We start from the raw sequence: 12,401 nt of genomic DNA, 5'->3' as shown, positions 1-12,401 counted from the left end.
GTTATTTCAGTGCTGTGATACTCTTGGGGGTGTTGTACAAATACTTACATTATGTTGCCGTAGTATTTTTTGGAATTGGTTTACAGGGAGAGGAAGTCTACATCTTGGGCAGCTGCGCGAATTATGGGTAGCCGCAGCCCATGCAGGTTAAAGCGGTGGGGCGAGGTGGGGGGGAATTTCGACGGACGATGACAAGGGAACATTAATTATTTATTTAATTTTCCCTCGTCATCGTCTGTCGAAATACCCCAACCCATCGGCCCCACCACTCTTATCTGCTCGGGCCGAGGCTGAATAGGGCACTTTTTGTCCAGGGAACAGAGAGGAAATGAACTTCTTGTGACGAGGGTCAGGACAGAGTGGGACAAAACAACAGCATTTCTACATCTCAGTCGGTATACTATACTTCAATGAAAAACAGTGTCCCTGTTAATGAGAATGGCACAATTTCAGTAATATAGAATTTCACTTCTTGTAAGCAGTGGTATATTTTTACAGACACTTTAACGTCACAGACACTTTGTACTGGGATGAATAACCAAGTATACAAAGAATTAGAACATACCACTTTCTCTGCACACAACCTCCCGTAATGGCGTGGGGAATAACTGATTTACAGATTGTATACGTTTAAAAACATTGGACACATTGGGTCCTATTCACAAATACAAATTCTGTCTTACACATTCATTAACAAATAAATGTACCTTTTTTACACATACCGAGAATTCACCCAGGGATTTCGGGCAGGAATAAATGCATTTATTAGTACATATTTGTCTACTATCACAACTGCAAAGAAATCAACAGTTATAAATACCACACCTGGGGTGGGAATTGAATTGCCTAAGGCATAGGTTGCACTGGAAATGTGGAAACATTTGCATTTGTGGATATTCAAAACCTCCCCTGTGACCACTTTCCGACCTGGAAATGATTAGTGATTTTCTCAGGCCAGGAGCTGGAGAAACCACTCTACAAGGCTAGGCAGGGAACCAGTTGACCCCCAGATTAGGTGGGAGTATAGGGAAAGATCTTTCTCCACTGGGAGAAAAAATATTTTCCACATATAGAAAAACATGCATGCAAGGAAGGCTTCATTTACCCTGTGTAGTTCTCAGCTGTGGAAAACTCTAGACAGGGGTACAAAAGGCCTTCAGAAAAAGTCACATGACATTCGCAGAAATATGCCTTGACAATTGTGCACGAGGATATTTGCAATAGAAGGTAGAGGCATGCATTGCTACCTGTACATGTCCCATTTGTTTTCGCGACTAGGGCCCACAATAATTTATCTTGAAACAATCTATTTAGCACGATATCACATGCCCCTTTCAATTCATGACTTACCACATAGTATCACGGGTAAATGAAAACTGTTTAGCTAAAATAACAATCTTGGTCTTAGGTCCAATGTGAAATATTAATATTAAAGGACTTACCTTGTCTGCATATCTGTCATCAAATGAATGTTTTGCCATTATGTTTCGGAGAACGGCTAATGCAATATGCCTTACATCCTGATCTTCTTGCATTGCCAGAGCAACCTCGCGCAACAACAAACCAATCAAAAAGTGTTTGCGACAAAACTCATTGGTCAGGGTGTACTCCGGCATATCTTTAAAAAAAACAAGCCAACCTATATTAGCTTTTCAAATGGAAATGTACTTAGGATAAACGTTTGCATTGTTACAATACATGTAAGTTAGATGTAGAAAAGCAGACACATTGATATAAAAGACCCATGGTCACATGCATACAGAATGTACTCAGAAAGCAGCAATGTCACTGATATCGATTTATAGTTCTGACTTTATGTAGGCATATTTCAGCTAGATTATCACAACATGCTTGAACAGCTTCAAAGATGTTTTATTGACGTAATTGCATTATATTATTCACTGCAGATCACAGGATTGGTTGGTTACTTTGGTATTAGCATTTGCCTCTTCATATAAGTTTCAACTAGCTATTGCCTGCCCATTCAAGGTTCAACTTTTTATTAATTAACACACACCTCACATAAGTGTGCGTGAATTACATACTGCAGGCTGACCCACAAGAAATGCTTGGTATCCCCAAAAATAGATGACTTACATTTGTTTCTGTAGCCCTACTAAAGCATAATTGCATCATGCATAACCTACAACCGTAAAGCATGATTTCTGATATTTCTTCTTTTCTCTAATAAAACATTTCTTCCATGGATGCCATCCCCTCAAACACACTTTTAGTAATTTTCAAAAAGGTTGGTGTGTTTGATCTATTTCCACCTCAGTTATGCTTAGTTAATTTAGGTGTAAGGTAGGCTGTTCTATGAGTGTAGTAAGTGCATTTAAAACCATTTTCTATGATTCTACTAATTTGGGGACATTCAGGACATATGCATTCTATATCCTCGTTCACTCCTCACAGTTCCCTTTTTTTGGTGACATGTCTAAGTTTGTTCAGCCCTAAAAACTTCCATCAGCCAGACTTCCATGTGTCAAACTTCCAAACAGCAAAAGTTACTTAGACATTTTGGACTTTCATCAAGTGTATGTTATACATCTCTGTCTTTTATTAAAACATCTTGCTTAACGATACACAACTTCCAACTTTTCCAGAAGTAAGTTCAAAATCTTTTGGAATCAACCTTGTATGAATTGCTTATTTTTCATGTAGAAATCAAACATGTGGATGAAAGGGTGTTTGAGATATCTGGGAGAAAAGATGAAAAATTCCAACTGAAAGAGAACTAATTAAATGATCTTCCAGCGTCATAGGAAATGCCCTATCAGGAGCAAATCGTTTTACAGACAGACAGTTTGTTTTATGCACTACCATTTCAATCAAGGTGAGAGTTTTGGGAGTGGCATCTCATGTTACTGGTCCTAGTACTTTAGGGTCGGTCGTAATATTTGGTCAGTTTCATGACCAGCTAGAGTAATAACTACAGCATGATATGTAAGTGCTAATTTTGCATAGTAAATTGAGTATGTCTGATATCCTTAATGTAGGAAGATGAGTTATTAGTAGGTGCAGGTAGGTACCTGCAGTTGTAATAATACCACAACCACTAATAAGGTCCAGTCAAGTCTCAATAAATGAATCCTTGCTCAACCCTTGGTAGTCTGGCAAAGGAGCAGTCAGGCTTAACTTAGGAGACAGGTGTGTAAAGCACTTAATATTGCCAAAATAGTAAATGAGTAAAAGACACAACAGAAAAAAAGAACACCAATTTATAGAAAATTGATTATTTTTATCTTCAAAATGACACCAAAACGACAAACATCCAATGTAAAGAACCAGAGATATGAAGTTTTAAAGATGAAATTGCAGTATAGCTCCTAAAAGCATACAGCAGCACCGCAGCTATCTGGTCACGCTGGACCGGGTCAAACCGGAAAGTTCAAGCCGACCTCAATGGAGGGCAGGTTGAATGCAATCCCAGGTAAGTCCTGCTGAAGTTTTACCTTAACCATACTAGTGGCAGGGGTCCTGTTTGCTGGGAAGGGGTCACCGGGAGCAAGGAGAGCATCACTGGCAGTGGTCTGAGGGGTGCGCAGAGAAGCTGGGCATCGAGGGTGGCCGGGCTGGAGCCCCGCGCTCGTGAGCAGAGATACTTGCTGTGCGGAGAGACAAACTTACAGCAGATTTCCAGTGCAAACAAGCCTGGTCGTGTTAGTGAAGAGCCCAAAACCTTGATTTTAAGGGCTACAGAACCACCGGAGGGCCCACGACCTGAGAGGCGCATCATGGGGGTCAGGAACTTGATGAAGATGGGCCAGGAGCTGTAATCCAGTTGGTTCTTGGTTCCTTTGGGAGAGATCAGTGTCTTCTAGCACTGTCCATGGGTTCAGAATCTCTGGATTGCCACTTAGGGGCAATGACTCAATCTCCCACATTGCACCTGTGCAGTTCAAGAAAATCTAGGTGTAACTTGTCAGCTGGAGTAGATCTTTTTTTGGGTTGTTACAGGTGGCTTCTACCAACACTTTTCTACCTGTTGCTGCTGAGGGAGTCCACTTCTTATCCTTTAAGACAGGCACAGTCCGTTCTTGTGTTGAGCATTCTGGGCTGGCAAGAGTGGGGGCACACCCCAAACAATGGGGTTTAAGTTGCCACCTTCAGCTATGACAGCTTCCTGGGAAGTGTGGCATATTTTTGACCCAGAAGGAACTAGTCAAAATGGAGAAATTCTCTCCTTCGAGTGCAGGTCTGGCTAACCCAACCCAAAGGTTTGGCTAACATTTCGCTACACTCGCCTTCCACCCCTCTCCTAATCTAATCAGGGGGTGATCCCATCTGGCTAGGGATCAAGGAAGTGGGGGCTGGCCTGGGTCCTGTGACATCTGTTGTTCTACCTTTGAAGTTCAGTTTATCTCCCAGCTTCCTTCCTGTCCCTGGCTTCTCCACAAAGCATTTCTCTTCCCACCAAATGGCTGTATTGTTTCAGCCCCAGGCCTCTTCACACCTACTCAGGAGTAACTTGGCTCAGGCTGTCAGTGGCTGGCCTATCAGAAGAGACTACTACAGTTTGGTTTTAGGTAACTTCAGGATAGTAAGTTCTAAAACTACTTTCCTGCAATAGTTATAACAACTCCGACTTGGCAAGTTCTTGTATTTATTGTAACTATTAATTTGATGCTTTGAATCAGTTTGCCAGGTAACTCCAATCAGAAGTCAGACTTTATTAAAGTTTAATAACGCCTTCCAATGTTAGCCATGAAGCTAGCAGCAGTCCAATTGGAACAACGACTTTGGCTGTTTTCCCCTACCAGGGCAGAAAAAACATATGTTATAATATCCCTGTTTTCTATGACAAGGCACTCTACTCTTGGGGCACCTAAGGAAGACCTTAGGGGTGACTTATATGCATTAGAACAGGTAGTTTCGGGGGGCGTGGCTTGGATGCCAGGAGAAATGGCGGCGTAATTCTGTCCTCCTCCAGGCAGCTGCGAGCCTTGGATAATAAAGGGCTGCAATCCGACCCCATTCCTGTCCAAAACGGGTGTGTGGCTGTCGGACCTCCGGACCCAGCGATGCTGATAATTTGAACAGATTCCGTACGAGGAAAGTGAAGAAAATCGACCTTCTGCCTTGTCCGCTGGAGACCGCAGTACGTGACGGAGCCTAAACCCGGCTGCACCCACGAGGCCTCCCGGAGCACCGAACACATCTCAGCAAAATGCGAGGGACTGCTCGCTCGGCGCGTTACACGGCTCCGGGTTATATGCCACAGCGGCTGAGTCGTGAGTAAAAGGTTGCTCATAGTGAGTTTGCTGGCAAATGTGCAAATATTGAGAAAAGTGGCGCCGGAGATAACCGTTTAAAATGGCGGTTTCCCGGCGCAATTAATCTCGCCCTCGAGTCACCCTGCGGTCCACTGTTGTGACCACCGCTTGACTGGCACGGAAGTCTTTGCTTCTGAGAGTGAATTTGAGAGATTTTCTACAGGCAATTACCCCCCCACCCCCGCTCAGATACATTTGTTAAATATAACGCTGCATTTAATAATCGGTCACTTTGAGAGTCTGCCAAGGTGTTGTACGCGTTTACCAGTGCCTGACTAACTACTCAACTTTAATGCAGAAACGTGAAGGCTAATAAGGACAATGGGGATCTGAGGCCAATATATGTGGTTAAGAACTGTGGCTTGCATCGTGTGGCACACTGTTCGTGCTCCCTGCAGTTACCATTAACAGAAGGTCACACCACGCGCTGTACAAAATGGCGGCTTTCGCCGATGAGTGTTCATGGGAGGCTCTGCATCCAATATGCTTGTAATGCAGCATATCTTTCACGTCAGTGAAGCGCTATTCACTACTGCTGTTCACTACTCATGACTACCAGTATAGGGCAGACTATTTATAGTGAGTGCACCGCAATTGCAAAGAGGCTTATCTGCACTATACTGAGCGAGAGGCGATCTTTGTGCAACTGGTGAAGCTAGTGAATACCAACCCAGTACGCATGACTCCCACTGCAGTATCAGCAATTTACCGTGCTCTGATTTCCCACAAGAATGCTGGAAGACTGAGTCTGATATATATCTGCCCTATGTGCCACACTGCTAGAGTCCCCAACAGCAGCCTGTAAACGACGTGACGCGCTCTGCATGTTACAAAATGGCGACCCCTAAAGTAACTGCCCCGTGTGGAGGTGGATATCAAGACTAGCTATAATGAGCATATAACCTTCAAGGGGAGCATAGCGCAAATCACAACCCACAACTCAGCACTGAACATAAAGTCACGTTTTGCGCTCTGAATAATACTATAACCTTCACATAAGGGAGTTCGTTCATCCGACCTTTTGATTCATGTCCTAACCGCTGAGGGGGCAACACAACTCGGACACAGCGACTTGTCATCTATAGGTGATACTCTGCACTAACTGCTGGCGAAGGCACTACTGTAGTAATCCCGTTACTGACCAGCCACTAGAATTAATAAAATAAACAAGGTTTCAGTCACCGGCACTTCCCACCAACCGGCTTCGAAATGGGGGACAAGGACAATGGAAAAACACCCAAACGCCTGAAGTCTGATCCTCCGACTCCGGTCAAAGGTAAAAAGGAAATAGCGGAGGCCATAGACATTATCTTAAGTAGACTGGAAGAAGTTAGGGACCTGGTCAAATCTACAAGAGATGAGGTTGTGGCAGTTCGCCAAGACATCAAAGATATCAACTCAAGGTTGGTGGAAACAGAGAACAGGATAAGCAAACTGGAAGACTCCGAAAATAAAACCTGTGGTGCCATCAAGAAGCTCACCCTGTGCTCGGACCATCTGGTAAGGAAGGTTGCGGAATTGGAAGATAGAAACAGGAGAGGAAACCTCAGAATTTTTGGCATACCAGAAAAAGCGGAGGAATCCCTAGGGTCATGTATACCCTTCCTTGAACAGTGGTTTACACAGGCAACACATCTAACTTTTGCTCAGCCATTGGAGTTTGACAGGGCTCATAGAGTCCCCGGGCGAATCACCAGGGACCAGAAGGGGCCGAGAGCGATAGTGTGCAAGCCGCTGAGATATCAACACACAGAGCAGATTCTTGCTTTTGTTCGTAAAAATAACCATGTCCTATGGAAAGGACACAAAGTCTTCATTTCACAGGATTTTAGCAAAGAAACTATGGAATTCAGGAAAGCTTTCCTTGCTCTGAGACCGCAATTGAAATCGCTTGGATACATGTATGGCTTCATTGGGCCCACCAAGTTCAAAGTAACTCTACAAGGTATAACCCAGGTGTTTTCTGACCCACAAAAACTACGTCACCTACTTTTCAGTCAAGGAGATGGCAACATGGAGGTTTCCCCCTCGACCCAGATGAGCGCATCTACATCCGGTTTAGGATGACCTATGTTTACCCGATAATAATGGTCCCAGTGTCTTTACTATACACTACGCTTCAAACTTTATGTCTATGAATATTGTGTCTAAATATTGGGTCTGATCATCAGTGTGACCTTAAACATGCGAGGTGTACTGACCTGGAATGGATACCTGGGTAACGATCCTATTTTCTCATTATGGCCCACCACTTTGTGAACTGTTACGTGATACACTCAGATGCTTGGTAATGATTCCTTTCAAGTTTCAACCTTGTCAATGTAGTCTGACCGTAACCAGTTATAGTGTCTAATGTTGAGATCTCATGCTAGTATTCTTACGCCTAGATATTTGCAGATATTTGCAGAACATGTTTTGTCTGTGTTTCAACGGGTAGTTACTGAGGAAACAAATCAATCACAGTACTACAACCACTATAGGGACCTTATTGGTTTAGCTGTTATGATACTCTTGTTATATCTACTTGTCTACTTATTCAAGTATTTGTTAGACCTTTAATCTGTAGAATGTTTCGCAGCTCTTATGAATAATAGGTTTGAGCAAGCTGCTTGGAGGCGGCCTCGCGGTTGTTCCCGAGTCGCCATGTTCTTTTTCTACTATTGGGGTGGGAGGGGAGGGATGTGGAAAGGGGTGGTGGGCGGAGGGAGGATGGGAGGGGTGTGGGGAGGAGTTGTTTTTGTATTGTTTGTATTGTTTTGTTTTGATTTCTCTGATCTTTCTAATGTGCGCCCTATTGTACAACCTATTGTGCTTCTTGCGACCACTATGGCTCCTACTGACGCTATTTCTATCCTCTGCGTAGTGCTGAACCAAATATGTATAGGCCCAAATGCAACCTCTAATACTAATACAGCTCACAGCAGTAAGCCTGAATGTTACACACACAAATGACGATGGCTCACACTATAGATACTCCTATAGGGACGACAACCATAAATAGCCTTAAAGTGCTTTCATTGAATGTGAAGGGTTTGAATCAACCGATTAAACGACAAAAAGTACTCGATTATCTCCGCAGACAACATGGCGATATATATCCCTACTACAAGAAACAAGACTAGAGGCAAAACACTTTCATACCCTACGTAATAAATTCTTTACTGAAGTGGTGGGCTCCGGCACTGTGTCTAAGAAAAACGGGGTAGTAATTTTGCTAGCCAAGAAGTCAATGTGGAGGTGGTCTCCTCCTCTGTAGACGCCAAAGGCAGATGGATCTCTGTGAAATTAATTAAGGACGACACCGAATTCTACATTACAACGGTATACGCCCCTAACACACATGAGCCTTCCTTCTGGTCAGAAATCACAAAACAGATAAACACTATTCCAGACTCATCGGTTCACATACTAGCAGGTGATTTCAACCTTCCGTTTGATCCAGCCTTGGATAGGGACTCTAAGTGCGCCTTCAGACCAGGCAAGGCCCATAAGGAATTCACTAAACTATGCAACAGATTCCACATGGTAGACACATGGCGTATACAACACCCCGATGGTAGAGACTGCTCTTTCTATTCTCCACCTCACGACTCGTTTTCAAGAATTGAATACATCTTCATAACTAGGAACGCAGTACCTAGAATAGAGGAAACAGACATTGCACCACGACTCGTCTCTGACCAGTCTTGCATTTCACTTACTCTATCGAATATTAAGCCGACAACTCGCCAATCAATGTGGCGCCTCAATGACGCCATTCTGAATGACGAGAAACATAGAGAAACTATAGAAGGCGCTCTAAAAGAATACTTAATAATTAATAAAAAAAGTGACACCTCTGACTTAATTAGATGGGAAGCTCTAAAAACCACAATAAGGGGACTGATCATAAAGATATCATTTGCAATAAACAAAGATCATAATGCCGCCCTCTTAAGTCTGGAAAAAGACATCTCTATACTCCAACGCGAATACCTGCACAACAGAAGTCCAAATTCACTGTCTGAGTTGACCAACCGAAAATATACCTATAATAAACTAGTGAGTGAAAGAGCGGGAGTCTGGCTAGACAGGAGAAAACGCTTTAAAATCTGTGACTCTAATAAGGCGGAGAAAGGATTAGCTGCCTACCTTAAATTTAAAATTCAGAAGAACGCAATAAATTCACTAATGGATGATAAAGGCAACCCCAATTCGCACCCCAATAAAATTGCCAATTTATTCAAAGATTTCTATGAGAAGTTGTATGCCAAGAATACAAATGTGGATAAGGGGAAAGTTGTGGACTTCCTCGCTAAGTGCGCACTACCAACACTTACCCCCTCAGAGCAAGAGTCCATAAACGAACCGATATCTGCAGATGAGGTTGCAAGTGCGATCAAGTCCCTTAAGAGTGGGAAAGCCCCTGACCCCGATGGGTTTACGGTAACATTTTATAAATGCTTCTCACACACACTTACGGAGCCAATTCTGAACGTGTTTAGTGAGATTAGTGTCACGGGTGAGGTAAAGGGAACGATGGCCGAGGCGGTGATAGCCGTGATACCCAAAGAAGGGAAAGATTCTAAACTCGCCAAAAACTACAGACCCATATCATTAATAAACTTGGATTGTAAGCTTTTGGCATCAATCCTTGCAAAACGCATTCAGAGAGTACTGCCTTCCCTAATCCATCCCTCACAAGCCGGATTTCTGAAAAATAGATTGTCCAGTGACAACACCAGAATCCTAGCCCACGTAATAGAAAAGGCTAAGCTCCTCTCCACGCCCACTGCTGCGATGACACGCGACGCAGAGAAAGCGTTTGACAAGGTGGACTGGACGTACCTGGAAGTGGTGCTTCATAAATTCGAGTTGGGCCCGCTTTTTACTAGAATGGTAATGTCATTATATGCCTGTCCCACTGCTAGAGTGAGGGCCGGTGGAGCTTTCTCATCACCTTTCAAACTAGAGCAAGGGACCAGACAAGGCTGCCCCCTGTCCCCATCCCTATTTCTCCTGTCAATTGAACCCTTTCTGTACCGTATCCGGGAGAATCCTGACATCCCGGGAATCCCATTCAATGACTGTGTTATCAAACTCACGGCGTACGCTGATGATGTTTTAGTGCTCAGTGAACAGGCTGACAAAGCTATACCTGCGTTACTTTCCACGATTGAGGAATTCTCCGGTGTCTCCGGGTACTCCCTAAATAAGGACAAAACTGAGGTGAAACTGCTAAATAACATGAGTAATAGAAACATTTTAGGCGACTCTGGGCTCACCTGGCAGCCAAAGAGCTTCAAATACCTTGGCCTGGAATTTGAGAAGGACCTGATCATGACACTAAAAATCAATGAAGATATACTCTTCAAAAAAGTAAGCAAGCTCCTAGAAGGGTGGTCCCCAAAATTCCTGTCATGGTGGGGTAGAGCGGAGACGTTAAAGATGATGGTCACCCCCTTGATCAATTATATGGCTAGCATGCTGCCTATGACTTTTACGGAGGACTTCCTACAAAAAATAAACAAATTAGTTAGTAATTTCCTATAGAAAGGGAAAAAACCCAGAATCTCTATGAAAAAACTGCAACTTCCCAAACAAAAAGGTGGACTAGGATTGCCCAACTTCAGGAACTACCAAACGGCCTTTTTATGTAAACAGGGAGTTTCCTGGTTCTATGAAACACCAGGCTACACGCCGCTATGGATCAACATAGAGAAAGCTATCATAGGTAAAGCCCCTCTCGCAGCAATACTAACCATGGACCTGTCACACCTCACGCACTCCAAATACATCATGCTCAACACCAAAAGGGCTCTTCTCAGACTAGACCAAACACATAAATTCGGCCTACAGATAGGGAAGTCGGCTTCCTCATCTCTATGGTGTAATCCACTCATAAAGGTTAATGGCTCGTCCCCTCTTTGGAAGCATTGGTCAGACAAAGAACTCAATGTTGTCTCAGATCTCTACGACGAGCATATGCCGTTGCCTTTCTCATCGATCCAATCTAAACATTCCCTTGAACCAATTGACTTCTATGCTTTCCTAAAACTAAAGTCAGCTATATCTACACGCACGTTCATACCATCGACACCGTGGTTGAAAACAATGGTCCCTCACCTACAATCTTCAGGTCATTTTGTATCTAAAGTTTACAAGTTACTCGCGCCGAAACTGAGCAAAACACTAAGACGTAACGAAATTAAATGGGAGGCAGAACCTAACAACACCGGAATAATTATTTATTGGGATAAGATACACGCTTCAGCCCTCACACACAAAGTATCGCCAATCCTCTCGCAGACCAAATACATGATACTCAATAGGGTGTTCTGGACCCCCCAGAAACTATTTAAACTCAAACTACGAGAAACCCCCACTTGTTGGAATTACTCCCTAGCTGGTGGGGATCTGCCACACATGCTATTCCACTGTCCCTTGTTGCATAAATACTGGTCCAACGTATTTGACTATATTGAACGCATATTTAGCATCAAACCGATGAGGGAATTCATCCACATAATTCTGGGGGCCATTGACCCTTTGTTAGTAAGAGACCACGACCGCCAACTCCTGGACCTGCTCCTCACCTTGGCGTGCAAGGTCGTCCTTTGTCACTGGAAGGCAGCTTCCGAGGTCTCTTTCATTGCCTGGAAGGAGTGGTTAGCTTGTATCAGAGGGGTGGACAATGCGGCCCTGAACTCTTCCCCTTGGCAAGCTACCAGCAAGAGACTCTGGTCTTCGATGGACGCAGCCTCCCTTTACTTTAAACCACCATAGTGGATCCATCACTTGGTGAATACATGATCATATTTTAACAGGAAGTTCCTGCACATTGTTTGTTGTGCCCATTCTGGTTGCACAACCTGTTTCTTATACTGATAGGCGCATTAGCACGACGGTTGTTTATACACTGTATAATTTTGAGAACTGTTTGTTAATCAAAACCCACACTGTGATCCCAAGGATGTTGTATCGTATTATTGTATTGCTGATCGACAACTGTGATTCCCATAATCAGTCATTTGACAGTCTACTGTATATATTGTCACCTCAAGTATCAATACTATCTGTATGAGTGTCAAAATTTTATTCAGTGATGACGGTGTGGCTCTGGATCATTCTCTGTGTTAACTTATC

The 12,401-nt window shown here is 43.5% G+C and overlaps 1 protein-coding gene across 9 annotated transcripts in view; it reads right to left on the bottom strand.

Annotated features, from left to right (window-relative positions):
* The window catches only part of DOCK10 (dedicator of cytokinesis 10), a 1,740,483-nt gene that overhangs the window by 461,248 nt on the left and 1,266,834 nt on the right, over positions 1 to 12,401 (bottom strand). For all 9 annotated transcript variants that reach the window (XM_086943899.1, XM_086943900.1, XM_086943901.1 and 6 more), the window contains exon 32: positions 1,443 to 1,618. In XM_086943899.1, the coding sequence (XP_086800025.1) occupies positions 1,443 to 1,618 (176 nt within the window). The remainder of the gene's footprint in view (positions 1 to 1,442; positions 1,619 to 12,401) is intronic.

The sequence above is a fragment of the Lissotriton vulgaris genome, chromosome 11, assembly GCF_964263255.1.
Source record: "Lissotriton vulgaris chromosome 11, aLisVul1.2, whole genome shotgun sequence".
Taxonomy (NCBI): Eukaryota; Metazoa; Chordata; class Amphibia; order Caudata; family Salamandridae; genus Lissotriton; species Lissotriton vulgaris.
This window is presented reverse-complemented; position numbering and strand designations above follow the sequence as displayed.